Source organism: Andrena cerasifolii, chromosome 8 (assembly GCF_050908995.1).
Source record: "Andrena cerasifolii isolate SP2316 chromosome 8, iyAndCera1_principal, whole genome shotgun sequence".
Taxonomy (NCBI): domain Eukaryota; kingdom Metazoa; phylum Arthropoda; class Insecta; order Hymenoptera; family Andrenidae; genus Andrena; species Andrena cerasifolii.
The window spans coordinates 4,153,556-4,174,852 of record NC_135125.1 but is presented as its reverse complement, the minus strand read 5'-3'; the positions used below and the strand labels follow the sequence as shown (position 1 = coordinate 4,174,852).

General features: G+C 39.4%; 1 protein-coding gene across 2 annotated transcripts; it reads left to right on the top strand.

Annotated features, from left to right (window-relative positions):
* The first annotated feature begins 2,693 nt into the window (after positions 1–2,693).
* LOC143372212 (uncharacterized) lies at positions 2,694–16,901 on the top strand. 2 transcript variants are annotated; one of them, XM_076818231.1, is made up of 9 exons: positions 2,694–3,194; positions 8,170–8,662; positions 8,878–8,974; positions 9,539–9,709; positions 9,782–10,251; positions 10,445–10,624; positions 10,710–10,972; positions 11,049–11,785; positions 14,258–16,901. In XM_076818231.1, exons 1-9 carry the CDS (start codon positions 3,148–3,150, stop codon positions 14,320–14,322), a joined length of 2,523 nt encoding a protein of 840 aa, XP_076674346.1. In that variant the 5' UTR covers positions 2,694–3,147; the 3' UTR covers positions 14,323–16,901. The 2 variants fall into 2 exon arrangements, with proteins under 2 accessions (XP_076674346.1, XP_076674345.1); XM_076818230.1 differs by having other exon boundaries at positions 2,695–3,194; positions 9,539–10,251.
* Positions 16,902–21,297: the final 4,396 nt, after the last annotated feature.

The window sequence follows — 21,297 nt, the reverse complement described above, 5'->3', positions numbered from 1 at the left end:
CCGACTAGGGATGAATCGATAGAAGTAAAGACGAGTTATAGTGAATATACTCGATACTTTCGTTTCGATACCAAGTAATTATAGTATCGATACCTAGGGTTGCGATTAAGGTTGTTTCGATACTACCATTGTATCGATACTTGTACTCGTTACTTGGATTAGAATAGACGTATCGATACTACTCGGTTATCGGTGGAGAAGTATCGATGCCTTTAAATATCGTTATCGAATAGACTATTATTTTTCGTAAATAAAGTACTTCTGCTTCTGCATTATCCGTGGTGCCTCGATTCTTCTAATTATTTCCTTTTACACTGCGAATCACTCCAAAAATAATAAGAATCAACAGAAAAAAATTGTCGGTCAATAGGGTAGATCACGGTGTAATAGACAGATGTTCCGACTCCTTTTCAGAATGTGTGACTTTTTCGTCCTAGTTCTTCTAGCGACTGCTAGATCGACGCTCAAGCAGAAAAGGCTGACTTTTTGCGTATAACTACTAAGGGCGGTATTCTCAGTCGCTACTTATTCTTAAGCAAATGCTTAAGCATGCGGCATCCTTTACTAACCTAGTAGCTAGTAAAGGCCGAATGCTTAAGCATTTGCTTAAGAATAAATAGCGACTAAAAATACCGCCCTAAAAGCTCTACTACTGCAATCACATAAATGGATGCGTACATGGATTTCTTATACGCCTCTCGCGACGATCAGAGGAACCAAACAGAAATCGGCACACAAAATCGCTGCGATAAAAGTGTTGAGTCGACACACCTGTCTATTACACCGTGGGGTAGCTGTCCCAATTAACGTACTTTGACGCCGACTTGTTCGAGAAGGAATTAATTACTGACTTCTCTTAATTTAATTTTGCTTGGTGAAAATTTATATTGGTATTTTGAACTTTTCTCTTTATTCAGGCATTTTTCGGGTTGAAAATGTTAATTTTTCATATTTTTTTAAATTGAAATAGAAATACATGTTTTTGTCCCAATTACCGTGCCCTGAAAAATGGGTTGTCCCTATTCCCGTGCCCTGAAAAGTGGGTTGTCCCTATTCCTGTGCCCCCAATTACCGTGCCCGTTTTTGAATAGCGTTCCCGCGGTTAGATTATGGCTTTCAACTTTGAACTGTATAAAACATTTTTTTGCTCGACGAGAGGTGTTTTTATCTAATTTTAATATGACCTTTTCATTACAAAAGCAAAATATGAAAATATAAATATCTGTTCACCCGTTCTGAGAAACGAAAGTAAGGTTAGGTTTAGCAGTTATAGAGGGAGCCAGTGGGCAGCGAGGTGCACTGTAATACGGACAAGCGTTAAATTCCTGTCCCTATTACCGAATTCACTTTAAAAATACGAACACGTTTCAAAAGTGCTCATTTTGCTATTTTCATTAAATTTGAACCTTTTATGATATAATAAACAGTTTACATAAGTGCAAATCATGATAATTATCAATTTAATCACTTCTAATACATCACTAGTACACTAGGCGCCAGAATCGGCTTCCCTTAGGAAATTTGGCAACGTTGCATATCACTAGAACCGCTGAGTTAGGCCTAGTGACATGCAACGTTGCCAAATTTCCGAAGGGAAGCCATTTTAACCGTTTCCAGTAAGGATTTAAATAAATCCATCGGAATCTTCATATGCATTTTTGAAGAAATTTTCACTATGCTTTAATTCTTTAAAAATACAACCTTCTCGTTTGTAACACATACATTAATAGTTTAACTTAATTAAAAATTTTCTTTCCTTATTTATTTATGCGAGTTTTTCAGTACGGCTACTCTAAATATGAAGGCACGGTAATAGGGACGGGGCACGGTAATCGGGACATCTCCCCTAGCATGTAACTGGCTACTGACTAATCAGGGCTTTAGTCGGAGATAAAGAAATCGACGGTGCTAGACAGCGTTGTAAATGGGCCCAGCACTGATATTTACGGTGCTGGCACCGTCGACGACAATACCCACTTTTCGAGCCCCATGCAGACCTTTATCCGTGTAATGGATTAGGTTAGGTTTTTTATTCTCTCTTGTACAGTTTCTACAAAAGATGGCGTTTCAGGACCCAGTCCTACATTACCCAACGAACTTTAAGTCAGTCCTTCTATTCTCTCCCTCTCTCCACTAGTTATTCTCTCTCCTTCCATTCATTCTTCATACTTATTCATTTCCCACTCCTCTCTCCTTCCCTCATACTCGATCTTATATCCTACCATCCATCCTTATATTACTCCGCACGGCCTTTTTCTTCTATAACGTTCTTACGCTTCGTGTTCACTATTTCCTCGTCTTATATTACACGTCAAGTACGGTTACATGGTATCACAGTTACCTTATGATTAGTGTCTTAGATTCTTGTCTTTTCAGATCTAACTTATAAACTTAAAGTTATGTTTGCTTTCACCTTTACATTTATACCCCGTGTAATGGAATCACGGGCCTTGCGGGCGATTTGGGTGTAAGTGGAACACACCTTAAGCCATGTCATTGACTTTTGCTGTCGCGTGAAAACGTACCTTTAGGTCGAGGTTAAACCGCATTTCTAATTGGCGATAAATGGCAGCCAATACGGTAGCTGTCACGTGCGATTGTAGCTTACATGCGATCGTTACCTTATTGTAGATTGGAGTAGCGAGTATGTACTCGATGCCTTTTTTAACGCGAGCATGTGAACGGATCTCGAGACTCGATTTTTCGACTCGGAACATCTAGTGAGAATTAAATACATGCAGCAGGAATAATTGTGGAGGTGGAATTTTATTTTCAACGGGAGGGACGATCGTGTGCTTGTTTATGCAAGATTTTTCATGAACGCGTGGTTCGTTCGTCAACGTCCGTCGTTTTCACCGATCGTTCGGTCGCGCCTGCCTCTGCCTGCTGCCGCGAATGTGGATACTTCACGGTGTGCTGTGCTACTGCTGTTGCTGCTGCTGCCGCCGCCGCTGTGCGTTTGATGTGCCCGCTACGACTGATCGCTCTCCGATTCTGACGAAACTTGCACATTCGCGAACGGTTTAGAACTGGTTCGTTATTGTGCCAGGCTCCACCGTGATTGTCACTTGATATCAACACCCGAGGCGCCAAAGCTGTCCGCATCGGCGCTTTCTTCAGCCCAAGTGGTATCAATGTTGTCTGGCAATGGTGTGTAAGGAGAACGTGGTATCATGGTTTGGGAATCTGTCCAGGTAAAGGAAATACCGTCAGCCTCTTTCGTGGCTGGTACCATATTTACCTTTCCCCATAATAAATACTCTCCGATTCCCTTGGTCCCGACTTGCTTTTACGTTTTTCACCGTGACCTCCTCATCTTTACACCAAATTTCGAGCTAACCAAAAAGAACATTCCGCCCCGATCTTATTTTAACTCTTTGTGTCAGAAACTATCGCGAGTACATTGCTAATTCGTACAGATATTACATAGATGCCCATTCTCGTCGATATATGCTTTGGTTTATTGCTAATTCGTCACTCTTTTCTTCGTTCCTTTCGCAAAAGTACCATGTGTGGTAGCACTATGTTACTTCGTAACTTCCTATTTATTTCGAATATAACGACGAATTGTTAAAAAATGTTATTAATACGTGCTGTTTTCGAGATAGTGAAATGATATATAAATAAATATTGTCATTTATAAAAATATCATAATATCGTTTACAGTTCTCATTACAAATGCATTTTACTGAAACTTTAAAAGGTATACTGTAGAAAATTTATAAAATTAATATTCACGAGTTTTAATGAGAACCGCATACAGTTACTCACTTTAACATTCAGACACCACAGTACTTTCAAGTTTATTGATTTATATATTCGCAAATTATTAAAATATTACTTCTATCGATCTTTATTATGTTAAATTATTTATTACCAACAATAGAATTTTAAGCCATTGTTTCGCAATTGTAATATTTTATTCCGCAACAATTTTTCACAAAACGATGCCTGGTTTGCACGTGACAAAAATATTTCAGACACACAATATATTCCTCGCTTAACGAATTCCAAGGAATCTCCTAGTCTTAATCCAATGTTTACATTTGAAAGATAAACATACTAGTAACGTCACGATTCTATGTCATGTCGATACAAGAAATTCAGCAATAAACGTCAACATTGCAAAATGCCACGGAAAGGGAGCAGTACGAGCTTCGACAAATGCCAGTTTCTAATTTACAATTATAAAGAAGAAAACCTCCAGTGAAATTGCAGTTATTAAATCTGAAGAAAGTACTGCAGCAGACGTTCTTAGCAGATTCGAAGAAGAGGATCGCGTCGAGTCTGTGCTGCAGAAAGGACGCTCACGAATCGCTGATTCCAGACACGAGCAGAAAAGGAAAATTATAGGAAATCAGCGCCAGCAGTGAGCCACGCGTCGAGCCATTTCACGGTTTGGCTCAGCGTCCGAAGTTGTCAGTCGCACACGTCTTAGCCCCGTTACGCAGTTGCAACGAAGGTGCCGGGAACTTGGCTAACGGGGCTTATGATGTGTAAAGAAATGTGTATGCGGCCAGCAATAACTGAGATGAAAAGACGTCAGCAAAACGTTCAGTCGTCATCGAGGATTGCTCGCGAGGCGTGCCCTTGACCTTTGTTGTCTACGTTTCGCACGGTTGGGGTACCATGAGTCTCACTGGTGCTTTTCATCTTTGGCCCAATCAAGAGACCACGAGGCTCACTCGTGCTTTCCATCTTTGGCCCGATCGAGAGACCACGAGTCTCACTCGTGCTTTCCATCTTTGGCCCGATCGAGAGACCACGTATCAGGAATCTGGTAAAAAAGTAAATCCATGAACTGTTCAGAGGAAAAAAGGAATTAATCTTTGCGAGACGATATATTACAAAAGCAGAGGAGTGAGGGGTATGATCCTTGCCAATGAGAGTAAATATACTTTTTCTGGCTTGGGTGGAAGAGGTACAGTCTGGAGGAGAATCGATGAAGTATTAAAGCCATAAAATACAGAAAGGTGTGGGGCTGCATAATTAGTGTTTGCGAAATAAATTTTAGACAAAACTAAATATTTTGAGATTTGAAAAAGTCATTTGTTAATAGGGAATAATAATAGTGGGAATCCGAGAATGTTTTAGGTTCTACCAGGATAATGATCTGAAATACAAATTGTGGATTGTACAAGAATATTTATTGTATATTTCGAACCCAATTGAAAATTTGTGGGTTGAGTTAGAGCGAAGGCTGTGGTAACTTCCAATACCAGGGGTTTAAAACAGTTATATCGGGTTTGGTTCTTGAAACTGTTATGAAGAACCGATATTTTGGATAACTGTTATAAGGAACCGAAATTTCTGACTATATCGATTTCGATTACGGTTCTAGAACCGATATTATATCGGTTATAACAGTTCTAGAACCGTTATTTTTTCGATTCTATATCGGTTCTCAGTGGCGGATTTAACAGGGTGGCTGATGAGAAGTTGCCGCCTGGGCCCATGCCCAGAAGGCCCCCCAGGGCCCTATCTCCAAAAAAAATATTATGATTAGGTATAGGTATCCAAACACTACATTTTTTATTCAAGTAAACTACCTCTTCATTCTCCCGAAAAATGGGCCCCTCAGAACGTTTGCCACCTGGGCCTTTTTTCTTAAATCCGCCACTGTCGGTTCTATATCGGTTCTAAAACGGTTCTGGAGTTGGTTTATTTAAGTTTGTAAATTGATTCTTATATTGTTCCTACGAAATTGTTATGTTTTAACTCTCCGATGGCTGTGCATGGATTTATTTTGTCAACGCAATTTGAACGCAGACGTCTGTTCTTGCTTTAACCATCATCTCAGTAGCGTATCTACGTCAATGTTTTGATGTGTAGCTGTTTATTACTCCGTGGCGGAATCCGCTAGACTGTTAGCGAATTCGGTATCTCGCACTGACTGGTACCAGAAAATGACTTGGATTGGTTGATTCTTATAGACCTATCTTCGTCTCTATCAGAAACAACTAATCCAACTCATTTTCTGGTACCAGCACAGAGTTGCGAGATACCGAATTCGCTATGTGAAAGTGTGAAAGCTTGTGCTTGTTTCACAGTAATCATTGCGGGCGAATGCTCCTATACAATGTATAGGTAATTTGCTCCGCACCCGTAGCGCGGACGCTCCGCTGAACTCTGAAACGTGCCTAACGTAAAGAATTTTTAGCTTAAGCGCTTAAGCCAATCATCGCAAGTTGAGATGTTTGGAGAAGCTCTTGGAGAAAAGAAACCCATGCACGGCCATCCGAGAGTTGAAACAGTGCGATAAAATGGAACCATAATTTCTGATTAAATTGTAGATTATTGAATTTCTTAGAAATACTTCTTCAAAACAAATTCATAATATACTGTAATCTGTAAGCGTAATATCTACTTACTTCAATTCCTGTAAAATCGATGCGAGAATCAATTCCAGAACCGAAAAAAAAAACGGTTCTGGAACCGTTATAACTGATATAATATCGGTTCTGTAGAACAGTAACCGAAATCGATATAGTCAGAAATTTCGGTTCCTTATAACAGTTATTCAGAATATCGGTTCTTCATAACTGTTTGAAACAGTTATTTTCAGAACCGTTTCAATCCCTGTTAAAAAGTAATAATAATAATGGGAATCCGAGAATGTTTTAGGTTCTACCAGGATAATGATCCGAAGTACAAATTGTGGATTGTACAAGAATATTTATTGTACAATTCAAACCCAATTGAAAATTGGTGGGCTGAGTTAGAGCGAAGGCTGTGGCAACTTCCAATACCCTGAAGAGCGGAATTCAAAATTTCATTAAAGGAAGAATGGAATAGTATCAATTCGGAACATTTAATAAAAATTATTTCAAATATGCCTAAGCGTTTGAGACATGTAATTCAACTATCACTATCTAACAAACTCGCCTTTAACTTAAGAAAATGTATATGAAGTATTAAATTTTTAAAAATTCTCCGAATATTTTTGTAACGTGAAAATTAGGCATCGTTTCCTTTAAAGTTTGTTGTATACTAAAATATGACAATCACCAAACGATTGCTTATATTTCTATTATCTATGTGTACAGAGCAATAGAATGAATAATTTTTTTGCAAAGAAATCGATCAGTAAACTTGAAAGTACTGTGGTGTCCGAATATTACAGGGAGTAGATGTACATTTCATTGAATGTTTTATATAATAGAAGTTTTCTATAATGTTTTAGATCAGGGTTGACTAAGTGGTGGCTCGCGTGCCACCGGGGGCACCTCCGCCCTGCTGCTGCGCTGAATGGCCCTCTCCATACCTCCCAGACTTTGACGATCACAGTCAAAAAGGGAAGGAAAGAAGGAGGAATCGACTGCGATCGTTAGAGTTTGGTCGGTACGGAGGGAGGCCGTTCAGCGTGGCAGCAAGGCGGAGGTGCCCCTGGTGGCTCGCGAGCCACCAGTTAGTCAACCCTGTTTTAAATAATTGCATTGTTAGCAGTGCACTTGCAAATTTTGTACATATTAGATTGTCAAGCTTTCATGGTATACTTACCGTCAAGGACCCAGTTCCTGATCACTTAAGAGTAACTACCTCGGATTTTTAAACGTGTAAAGGGAAAACCACTAAAAAACTTGAAGAAATTTAAAAGATTTTTTGTCTTTTCAGTAAATCTATGTTTTACCTTTAATGTGGTATTAAATAAAGAATTATTTTATAATTTAACTTTGAAAGTGAAAAATGCAAAGGGTGCAGTTTCTGATCACCTTCACACGTTTAACTATGAGCTATCAAATTTTTCCTATAAATTTCAAAATACTTGGTAATTATTTAGTAATTTGTTAGAATAAATTTGTATCATAATAAGCTTATTATTTGGTTTATTTTCCTTCACTGATCAGGAACTGGGTTCTGATCAGGAACTGGGTCCTTGACGGTATAGAGGGACTTTATACTTTAATGCTAATGCAACTCCATTTGGTTACTATTTTCCTTTTTGAATAATGTCGCATGTACAGTTTAGACAAATAGCAATTCTTATTGTAAGTTTTATTGATTCTTTTAAGAATATAGCGCTACTTCATTTATTTGTGCTAAAAGCTATTGTCTTATTCGAACACTGGTGTGGCCTGAGTATTAGTTTTGCGATTCCTTTATGGAAAATTTCGATCTCGTTAAAAGTATTCCATATATTTATAATACAAATTTTTATTGTGTGTGCAGTTATAAACGTATCGATGTCATGTGCACGTTATTAAACATGTGCCTGCCATTTGAAGTACGATACCTTGGCACTTGTGTCGAGGATATTGGTAAGAGGGATTACAATGACCTCCGCGACACAGAACATCACGCGAACAGTGCCTCCGATCTTGCCGAGCTGACGACCTTAGGTGTGGCGGATAAGCGCACACGAAGGAAACTTGCTCTCTACATGGCGCTGTTACATTCTTGTAATTATGCATGCGCGGTAATCTTGTACAAGAACTTGTCAAACTTCGACTATCAAGAGATCTCGAACCTATTGAATGGGACCACCTTTACACCGGATGACCAACCTCTGGAAGAGCTGCTCTTACTGTACACGATGGCTTTAAATCACCCAGCGTTTACGTACGAGCAGAAGAGTGTCTTCGGTAACATTTATATAAAGCTTCAAGAGGAGGAAGCTCGTTTGAATATTTCAAAGTCAAATTCGTCCTACAAACAGGCACAAGTATATACAAATTCTTCTGTTAAATATATCTGTACAGCATGAATGATAGACTTTATAATTTCTTTTAGTTTTAATACCGTTGCTGTTGCGAATTTCAATTCTAAAGTCGCGTTACCGATTCAATGAATTTCTAAACAATAATCGCTGTAAATGAATGCACTTTATGATAAATTAATTTGCCATTTATTTCATGAATATATTTGCTGTGATAATAGGGTTGCACACCATGTGTGAATACAAATGAAAGATTAATGGATCCTGAGATGCAGGGTAATTGTCTAATGGCACCTCCTCCGATGCAAACCTACCATGGTAATTTATATCATATGTTTGACACATGTGCAATGTGTATAACGTCTACCAAGGGATGATCCCGAACCCGAAAGTTCAGAAAATTCTGAAACTTTGTGAATATATAGAGGATGTCCTTCTGATTACAACGCAATTTTTGTTTGCTGCCCAAATTTACTCGAAGGGGGTAAAATTAACCCCGGAAAATTCGGTTATTTTCCGATTTTGTGTTATAACTCCCAAACTGTAAGAGATAGGAAACAAGTTTCAAGACAAAAGTTACTTCTTTTTATTAGATCTACCATTTGGTAAACAAATTATTTTGCAGTTCACGCGTTATAACACAAAATCGGAAAATATCTGGATTTTCGGGGGTCAAATATACCCCCTTAGAGCGAATTTGGACAGCAAACAAAAATTGGGTTGTAATCAGGAGGAAGTTCCCAACATATTCTCAGAGTTTCAGAATTTTTTGAATTTCCGGGTTCGGGATCTTCCCTTGTAAGAAATTACCAGCAGTTGTATCTGCTTGCACGTTATATTTCATCAATACCCGCTGATATACTTTCTTCGTATTATTTGCAGGAGATATGGCAATGAGGAATAACATGGTAACTGGAGTTCCCCCTGGTCTTCCTATGCCTCCGCCTGGGTTATGTCTATCAACACCAGAGCAAATGCCGATAGGATCGGGTGGTGGGGCGCAATATCTTCATCTTGGTTTTCCATCAGTAAATCATATGGCACCATGGGCAGGTCAGGTTATGATGGGGAATCAACTGATGTATCATACTGGCGACATGTTGGCTTATCCACCTTCCCCCTTAGTCAGCCGTCAATCGTCGCCATCCCAGTCTCGATCTCCTAGTCGCAGCAATTCCCCAATGGGTCGCAGAAACAATACAATGCCACGAACCTCTTCACAAGTAACTCAGTCTACTTCGAACACCTTAACAACGTCAACGAGTGCCTCTAACAGTCAGACGAGCATCTCTAGTGCAAATGCCAATTCCCTTCCCCCGCTTCCAGTACTTGGTACGAACAGAAGTCATCCTAGTCAATCTCCATTGCTTCCATCACGCTCTGTTCCTTTGCCTATTAGCAGTTCTGCCACTTTCTCACGGCATAATAGCATAGAGAATACTCCTTCTACCTTAATTCCGGCAGCACCGCAATCTAAACAACCGCCGCCGCCGCCGCGACTGCGATCTTCAACTTCTGGCGACTCTTTGCGAGAAACGCTGGGAAAAGAAATGCCAAATTTCAAAGGCAATTTGCAGAATTTCTCTCTCGACGAGGTAAGATAGTAGATTTCTGAAATAACTGAAAATCCTCCGAAATTACTGTGTAATTAATTCAACTTATAGATTTAGTTTATACAATGCACGAGCATGCCGTCTAATAGAATATATTTGTATTTAAATTGTAGAATGTAATGTTATATGTTAGACGATTAAAATTTTTGCATTATCTGCCACACACTGAAAACAGATTCGGAGGATGAGCGATGAAGATTTGAGGGAAATAGGACTGACACCGAACGCAGTGGGTCAACTACGAAATATAGTTAAAAGTCAAACAACTAATGGCTTAAATCAAATTACCAATGACAAAAAATTGGACAATACTACTAGTACAGCTCATTCAGTTGTAGATCCAATGGAAAACGAGGTAATGACCGAGTGTATTTTACCCCCGTTTAACCGGTATACAGGTACGAATCATATGTTAAAGTAAATAACAAACTTCTGCGCAGGCTATGTCGGGAATGGAGATGTTAAATGATAATGGGAATCAAAGCAGTAAGTCAATGCCGTTACAGGAACAGCATCCAGCGATGCATCATCATCATAATCATGCAGCTACTCCTAATTTACGGCGATATCCTACTATGCCACCATTAGATCCTCCGCAAATACAAATGTATCCTGCACCGCCGCCTATGTATGCTGCACAGAATGCCCCGTGCTATGCCTGTCTTACGTTACCTGTTGGTGGGGTACAGAACCGATATTCGAGGTAAGACGAAGAAATAAGCACTTAATAATTACGCATCGAAATGAATGGAACTTGATATAATTTTCAAATATCTCAGGTGCAATGCTCAACATGTATATTGTTTGACGCAATTACAAGCCTTGAGGTTAGATCCTGAGAGCAGTAGGCACTGTTCGCAGAGTAGTAGTTCCGACAGTACTGGTAGTAGATCTCCGCCAGAAACACCTCCAGCAGCACCGTGGGTGAGCGGGAGCGACATTAATCCACCACCAGTTACCGATCACCTTAGCTCTGTACCGGTACATTCTACGAGTGCAGTGTCACATCCACCACCTCCGCAGCCTATACAATCAGGCCCGGAGAGGCAACGTACTAGGAGAAATCAGGCGCACCTAATGCGCCATAAGAATCAAATGGTGAATGGCGGTGGACCACCGAATCTCTCACAGTGCGTTTCTTTTCCGGCGCCACCATCGCATTCGCAGGTCACGTATCTGCCGCATGGTCATTTCTCGGCATTGAGACCGAGCAGTGGTATTTATTCTAACTTCTCCCATGGACCGTATGCAAGGCCTGCTTATCCGACCACGTACCAACCGAACGGTGAAATGATGTACCAGTATCCTGGCCATCCATCTTCTGGGGGAACACCCCCGCCGCCGCCGAACGCTGCCGCAACACCCGTACAAGCACCATACATGCCACCTACTCCGGTTGTTACATACGCACCAGCTGCCGTCCCACCAACGAAAATCTCGTGTTATAACTGTGGCAGTAGTAGTCACCTCCCAGTCGATTGTAAAGATCAAACTATGGAGGACCTTACCAAAAAAGGTAATTTTTCATTTTCTCCATTTGCAGTGGCTCACTGTAACCCTTTCTTTTATATCTAACCTCATATTAACCCTTAACTGGCGAGGTGGGGTTTGGCAGACTCCATTGTGATGCTTGAGATGTTCGTTTATTTCGATGCTTTTTTACGCGAGGATACAGAACTGCTGATGGTTTTATATTCTTCACAATTAAGATTTCGTTCGTAACACTTATATTAATAGCATTATTGAAAATACTTGAATGCTTTGTTCCGAAGGAAACGTTAAAATTTCACTGTGTAAATAGAAGTAAGAATTGGGGTACGCCAGACCCCACCTTACAAATTGTCTACCCCGTCAGTTAAGGGTTAAATAAAATTGACGTACGCGATGTATTTGATAGAAAGTATTTTTCTGGAATTTTTTAAATGCTCCCTTATACAGGGTGTTCCTACTCTGTGGTATAAGTGGGAAAGTAGCGATTCTACATGGAAAAAAAAAGTAAAAAATACAGAATAAAGTTTTTTCATAACTCACTTCCTTTTCGAGTATGCGTGCACCGAAGTACAGTTTTGGATGCCAGAGAGGCACGCTTCTCCCTTATTGAGAGTTCTCGCTATCTAAAAGCAGGCTCTCATCACGCCTCGCCTCGCCTCGCCTCGGTGCGACTCCGAGCCGCGGATAGTTCCTCGGGAATATTTTGAGGAAGATAGGCTAGGCGTAGCGCGAGTTGGTGCAATGCCACCACACAGGGAGAGGTTCTCTGAGCAACTGACCAAACACATGAACCGAGGCAAGCTCAGATAACTTCAGGAAAACCGAGGTGACGCGAGCCTAGATGTGAGTGTGAAAAGAAGTTGCACCGAGGCGGGGCGAGGCGTAGTGAGAGCCTACCTTAACTGTGGCCAGTAGTACTAAACTGTAATTCGGTGCTCGCGTACCCGGTTGAAATTGAGAATCAATTTTGAGTTGTAACAAAATTGTATTCTATATTTTTGATGTACTTATTCATGTAGAATCACCACAGCTTGCACTCGTGCCACAGGATACGAAACACCCTGTACATGTAGCATCTTAGAACTCTGTTTCATAAAGATAGGATGTCATAGAATATTATACCGTACGATATTGTATCAGACAATTACAGGCTTTTAAAGATTAGATTTCTGAGCACCTAGCGATAGACAATCCCTTGCGCATTTACTGCTTGCGGGTATATGCCCTTCTTATATAAAGCTGTAAAAATCGTGAAATTAAATTCAAGAAAGAAAGGGAATCACAGTAGCATACTATCGGCGACCGCACAGAAACCTAACACAGTAGTGCTCCAAATCTGCGCGAGGTCTATGCTTCAAAAATCGCACGATCGATATCTCCGTCAATTTCAAGAATCACTTAACAAGCGATCCGTCAGCGTGTCAAGTAACTAATGCAACATGATTTATTTTCATTAATCACGATATCTTTGCGAAACTTTTCCCAATGGATTGGTGTGATTTTTCTGATGAAAATGAGCCAAACACTACATTATGTGGACAATTTCCAGTTACATTTCTTTGCGAAGTGATTAAATCAATAAAATCCGCATTATCATAAATGTGACTGAAAATGGTCCGAATAAAGTCATGTTTCGTCTCATTTTGATCAGGAAACTGCTAACAATCCATTTGTAAAAGTTCCGTAAAGATATCGTGATAAATAAAAAAGATGGGGGTGGTAGGAAATGGCTAAATTTATGGTTGTAACGACAACTAAGTAGGGGGCAATTTTATAGGTAGGAAAATGCAGATAAAGAGGATCGGGCACCATATTGGCAATTGTTGATTTCAAATAATCATAATTCTGAAGTGAATGGATGAAATCCGACATTTCGAACGCTATTTTGTAGATAAAAGTCGATATTTTTACTGTGCGTTTTTACGAGTAACGTAAAAATGATTGATTAACAAACATCGAAAACTGTAAATTAACAACGCAAATATTCACGAAAATGTGTTTAGAATTATACTCTAACTTACGCGAGGAAGAATTGTTGTGTTTAGTTCATCGCTCTATCTCGGCTGTACTTAAACATCTTTCCTTTATATAAAAAAAAATGTTACTAAGAACAGATGCTTTTTTATCATTCTTGATGACATCTTAAATTTATGGCACAATGTTTAGAATCACTTTGTATTTTTGTAGTGAATCTTTTGGAAGTAATTATATTGCTTGACAAGTATTATCGAAAAAATAATACATTAAATTACCAAATCGAATGTTTTAAGGATATTTGTTTATATTGTCCATTTTTTAGAAGTAGTTTGTGTTTTCATATATCTTTGAGCGTTTGCCGTTTACGCTAAAAAATATATGAAAACACAAACTACTTCTATTTAATGAACAATATAAACAAATATCCTTAAAACATTCGATACACAAACTACTTCTATTAAATTCTTAAGTATCGCTGCCTTTCCTTTTCGTAAACTATAAGGCACACATTTAATTTCAGCTCAGTACCGCCTAGACTACAGCATAATGAAACAACCTGGAGAGTGTCCAAGTTCTGACAAGTGATCCCCTGCCACGGACAGCCGAGCAATTTACCGCTATCATCACTACCATAACTACTGTTACCATCGTTGTCATTATCATTCCCATTGCCATTATCATCACGACCCCGCCACAGCAATACAACCTAAGGACCGTTCAAAAGATGACTGCTATCGCTCCTTGTGCAAGTTTTCGGTGATTTTTGTAGACATCCCTTATATTCAGCACGACGATATTTTAACAGAGGACGTTTCGCGATTCACGGTACCAGGTATACTTTTTACAAGTTCTTATTTATGATAGTAATTATTCTTAACTATAATTGTAAAGAAATGTAGCGTCGTGTACAAAGTGCGGGTGGGGGGGGGGGGGGACGAAAAGAAGTATAACGCAGAATGCAATGTTCTTATCTAAGTTTTTAGAATACATTTTGAAAGGTTTCTGTTAGGTATTGACTCGCGTCTTTCCAATGATACCTATGGGCTACTTACCCCGACCCTGTTTCTCCCTATGTCTCTAGTAACTAGCCATAAACGAAATGCAAAGAAAAACAAAACAACGCATTGTGCTCTGATTAGGTAAAACTACCATGTTTGACTATATTTATCATTGATACTTTTACTTCTACTAGTATGTCTACTACCACTATTACTACTATTACTATTAAACTATTACTATTACTTCTATTATCGCTACTGCGCCCCGACGTTTTTATGTATATATATTTTCTCAATTCTTACGCGCGCAATGTTTGAACGAGTGCAAAAACGAATGGTGAGAACGAAATAAGTAGAAACCGATGTGAAGAGGAATGAGGTGTGAATGCACATGAGAGAGAGAGAGCGAGAGTGAGAGGGAGAGAGAGAGAGTAAGAAAGGGAGGAAGAAGGAAAGAATGAGAGAACAACAAACCATAAGTGTTCGATCATCTAGCTGCCGTTGCGCTCCTGTGTGTATAAAACTACAACTATACGCCACTCATTTATTAACTTATGGATAGTTAGCTAGGTAACAATGATTCTCATCCTATTTATACAAATAGTCATGCAATCACGTGCAACTTAAGCAATTTTATACGACTTTTATTGATCGCCCATCTTTTTTAAATGTAAGCAATGCGTTACATGCGTTTAGAATCTTCTTAGTGGATAATGGAAATAAAAGAGAAGGGAAAGAGTAATGACTTGATAACATGTAAACGCGTAGGTGTGAGTGGAGTGGCATCTACGTTGTACTCGCCTTGTCAACAAGTTGCTACTGCATTTAAACCAGTCTTCGATTAAAATCCATCATTGACGAGTGTTAATGTAACTCTATTAGAGCGTATAATTTGGCAGATCCTCGGCTAGCTCCCATACTTAAAGTGATTCGTACTTTTTAATCGTAAGGCTCTCATACTATAAACCTGATCTATGTGAAAAGTAGATCTTAGATATCTAACAGTAAGGGATGAAAAGCTATAGAGACGGACGAGAGTGAATATGTATGACTTTGAATACGTATGCATTTAAGAACTTCCTTTTAATTGTTTCTGGGTATAAACGTGTTTCTCAGGTATTTCTTTTGGCCGGCAACAAATCATTTGGCAGCTAGTCAGTTGCCACAGCAAATTTTTAGATTAATCCGTTGGAGCCAGTCTCTCGTTGGAATGAAAGTTTTGCTTTCGGCAGCACTTGGAAGCTAAAAGTCCGCGGGCCTCTAATTATACGCGGATTTGATTTACTAATTTTATTACACTTACAACGTTGACTCAGTGTCGTGATATTATTTTTTTGGTGTATTACTTTTTATAGCGTAACGGATGTCTTCTCAACGGCGTTTAATTCTCTAAACGCCAAAGAGAGCCAAAATTTAATTATTTCTCAACCAAATCATGTAGAGATTGAAAATTTGACGAGAAATTTCGTAGATCAGTTTCAAATTATTGCAATCCAAAATGTTATTCTTGCTACACGTTAGTCAAACTTTTGTCAATTTCTTCTAAGGAATTCAATAATGTAATTACTGGGACATGGTTCAGTGGCTAGGTGATATTTAGCGAAAGTGGCATTTTTCTCTAAATACTCAGTGTCTTTTTACCGGTCTACTAAAAAAAAAAAAAGAAGAGAAGGAGCCAATGGTTAACATTTATCTTGCCGTTACCATTAGCGAATAATAATTTTTGAAAACTACCTGAGAAAAGTTTCGAAGTGGCTGTGACCGATGAGAAGTTCGTGAAATTTATATTGAACCTGTAAACAAGAACACCTTTTCAACTTTATAATAGGAGTAAATTTTTGGTATTCGCGAGCACTCTGTCTTCGAACTAGTGTCCATAGCAAAGCGGCAAGGTGCGCCTAAGTGGAGTTGATAAAAAAAGCCTCGTTTATATCGCGTCGCAAATTTAGATGTACGGCTTCGCCGGAGCAAAATAATAACGCAAAGGTTTTGTGAATTCGTATGCGCTTCAACTACAAAACAAAGGAGTCTGACCTTACGGCATGTATCGAACGAACCAAAATTCCGAGCATTCCGACCGAGCCTTTATTCTGGACTCAGAAATACACGGGGCAAATTCTACCGTGATATTCTTCGTTCGCAGATAAGTTTGTTTGACAAAATTAATGAGAATATTAATCGGTCCTTCGTTGACGTAACTCCAAACGATTCTGCGAGTAATTCGAAAGAACTGTACCCCGGCTTGCGAAGTAGTAACCGATCATTGTTGACCAAGCGATACATTGACATTGTAGTCACGGATAGCTGGTGTTATCGAAAGCAATAGTAATTATATTAGAACGCGCCACTTTATTGCTGTTTACTAACTGTTGGCATTGAAAGCTAAGGAGCATGGATTCGCTGTAGTGTCATTGGCAATAAGATGAAGGCGATATTTTTTGTCTTAACTATTAAGCAATATTTCCTAGCGGAACACCAGCGTGCGCTTTTTCAAGTGAACGTATAGTATTAATGTTGTAAGCAGCAATAAGGAAGTTCTGTACTTTCGTTGCTGATTAGCAATTGTATATAAAATAAGAGTCGCGAAGTAACGCTTTAGCAATAACGTCATGCCTAATGACAATGCTACATTATATGACTGTTATTTAACGAGAAATTCTATCGTAACGAATTCAACTAAGTGATTATCGTTTTCATTGTATCGATTACATTCAGTTTATTGCATTTCATGAGTCTAACACGTCCACGCGACACTGTCCGATAGTTCGCGAGGGGGGAGGATGCACTTCCCGAAATTTTTTCGTACCGCCAGATTTCTCTTGAAAATTTCAACGTCAACCGTATGCTTTAATCGCTGTCGCGGATCAGCGGAGAGCAGTGTTCATTAGCTATTATAGTGCATCGCAGGAGTGCTGCCCGTTAAAATTGAGACTCCTTTGTTTAGCGAATACCACACGCATTTAAGCTAGTGAAATGGAACTAACGGCAGAGAGAAAAAAAAGCGATAGAAGAGAGTCTATGCTCGATGCAATCGAATCGTTATGTTGTTCAAGTTCAGAGAAAAGTTCAAATGCTCTTGATCAAATCAGTATTATACTTAAAAGAATCAAAAGTCAAAGAACCATATCACTTGATGAGCGGAGGTCGTAGGAACAGGAACGTGAGAGATTGATAGTAGTAATAATTATAATGAAACGATAATATTAATATTTAGTTATAAGAATAATAGTAACGATAAATTATATATTATTAATGACATAGGGGGATGTAAAATTTCCGGAAAGATCGAACCGTCTCGCGAGAAAGACTCGCGTTCTTCTTCGGGAAAATATTAAGATGGATAAAAACAAAAGAGAGAAAAAAAAATGACTTGAATGGTTGTTTCCATAATTGCTATCTCACGATTCAGTTATTAGTTCTAGATAAATGTTTGCGTTACTAATTTCACTTAGCAGGCCTAGCCACTGCTCTTTCACCGCGTCTTTTTTTTCTCGCTTTGATCAGAACCGATTGTTCGCGTTGTTTTAGAACAGCAACAATGTATTCAAAAGTGTACGCACTCGATTATCGTTTAACAATTAATGCTCCGTCTTCTTTCCGCGCCGCATGTATTCAATGTTGAATTAACGATCGCATTAAAAAGACTTTCTCGACACTTTACATCTCTACTGTTAACGAGTAAGCTCGATATCCGAGGGAGCTGCACGGCGAGGTTCTAGGAAGCGAGAAAAGAACGAGGGCGACGTAAGAGACGGCCAGCGCCGCGCGTATCTTTCTTTGTTTTTTTTTGCAAACGTTTGTGGACATACAGGGGTGTAATTGGGCAGCGATTCGGATTGCACAGAGAATGTTAATGTAGCAGACCGGCGGGAAGGGAACTCTAACGAAACACACATACAGACGTCTGATGTGCAAATAGGAGCACGCAAATATACATGCGTCCGCAGCCACTTACCGAGGCACCGTTGGCGTAGGGACTTAAAAGCGCTTACAATTACCGATGTACATTCGCCGCGTCTCGCGAGCAGAACCGACTTCGCGATAAACAACGTTTTGCACGAGGCGACCGTCAATTCGGAGGGGGCTTGCCCGGACAACCGTGACATACGAAGACAATACGTGCTTTGAGCGAGGAGGAGGAAGATATATATAAAAAAAAAAAAAGAAGAAAAGGGGGCGAAAAATAGAAAAAGAAAAAAAAGATAGCATGGACCGCAGGACGCGATACACCGTAACGGGGGCGAGCTGCCATTTGGACGCAACAGGAAGGAAATAGAGGGTATATCGTTTATAGACGGGGCACTGTCGGAGGTGAAACCAAGTGCGCGGGTTGAGCGTGTCGCGAGCATGGCTAATGTATGAGTGTGACTACGATTATTCCCAAGTAAGGATATAGAAAATGGAAAACACAAAAAAAGATTTTTAGAATGCATTCTGCGTGAAATGAAATTCGGTTTTTTGTAGACGGTCGCTCGTGCGAGAGGATCATCACGTCTTTCGTTGCGACGACGAATAGTGTCATCGTGGTACGGAGAGTGTGACAGGACAAAAAAAAACCAAAAAAAAAAAATATACGAAAACGAAAAAAATCTGTACGAGAGTTCGTGCCACTCTATGTCATGTACATAAAAAACGGTGCGAATGAAAGAGAGAGAGTGTGTGTGTGTGTATGTGTGACGCGCAAAGTATGTATGAGACGCAGTATGGTAGAGGAAAGAAGAGAAATTTACATACAAATATGTGATGTGTATATACACTATATATGTATATGTATATATACATACATATATATATGTACGTATATACGTATGTATGTGTGTGTATATATATATGTATATACATATGAAAATATTGAGATATATTTGTAAATTCTGTTATCTGAATGCATTATAAATATTTTAACCTCCTGTAATGAAATATTTAATAAAAAACGTTACCAACCAACCCGTCTACGCTTTTCGTCGGTGCGTTTAGCATACACGCGGTTTCGGAGAAAGAAATGTACTATACTGATCGAGGTGTTATTGGTATTATTAGGGTTTACACATCTGTCGGCTCTTCGACCAGTGATAATTATCATTCGATGTTCATAGCTACTTGTTCACGTGCGATAATAGAGTACAAAGATTGTATTGTATTTTGATATAAAGAGAAGTCGGGACCTCGGTTAAAATGTCCATGGCGTCTTCTAAAATGCGTAGCATGATTGTTTAGAATTTAATACGCTAATATTATAATAATACTACTTAATATATTTGTATCAAATATTTCAGTTTGAATCAAAATTCAAAATCGAACTCTGCGAAGCACGGATGGTGCCGAGACAATGATCTCAAGATATGTGTTAAATAATATTATTCTATTCGGCAACAATATGTTCCCATAAATTTTGGTACTTCGCGCTCGATTATCTCGCAAATCATTGAGGATGGAATAGAATTGCTTGACTTGGACGGGGAAATATAATAGCGTGCTTGAACGCCTCGTGCGATTATTGCATGGCAGAATTTCAATGTCAACTTCGTTCCCTCGATGAAGCGCCCTTTCGATCAATTAATTTCTACGAGTTGCAGGGAAGTACAGTTGTGTTCCTACATCACGCGTGAGAAATTGTAACTAGGTATACCGAACATTTGTCGCCGCTATTTAAGAACCCCTAAGGAATTTGAGTAATAGAAATACGTAGCTCCATCCTAAGCGTGAAGGTGGGATCGAAATTTGCGGATCTCTGTAATTAATATTCCCACGAGAAATTCAAACCCGACGTTACATTGTTCCCTGCGAATTGAACAATTTTTGTACAAACAACCCTTGTTCTTCTATTCTCAATGGCTCGAAGCATAAATGCGTGCGTTGATTCAAGTCGGGCACACTGTACGCTCGGCGGAGATTCTATGTAGTATTAAGGAGTTCCAGATAGTATTCATAAGCAGGGGCGGCTCCGCGATGGGAGGGGTTCGAAGAAGCTCAACTTTCTTATAGATTTAACAAAAAGACTCGGTACGTTGCCATTCGTCGAGGCATGAATAGCTAACTGGTGTATTGTGCGCTGTACTGCAGAGGTCACAGTAATTTGTAATATCGACAAGCGACTCGACGTAAATGGAATAAGCACGATGTATCCTTTCATGTGATTAATAGAGAACTAATAAAATAGTCTGTACAGTAATTGCCACGTAACGAAAGTCTCCGCTTTATTTTTATAATCCGTTATCTCGCGGCGAAAGGCTCGTGTTTCCTTTTATCTACGGAAATGGAGGCGGGGGTCAGATAACTAATTGAATGGTTTCGATATCCAGTCGATTTTTTCGCAAGTTTCGTGTTCGTTTCTCTCGCACAAGAAGCATCCTAATATCGGCGAACGGATCATTAGAATTGGTACTTTTTTTTCTATATAAACTATTACCAAATTGAGTATTGCGAGTGCGATCGATCCGCAAGAGTTCCGTTACGTAAGAGTGGGCATGTATGGTCTAAAGTAAGCGGCACAGATCCGCGTTATGGTTCCACATGAAATTCGCTTACAGTTACATACGACGTGCACTTTTAAAGCCTCGTGAAA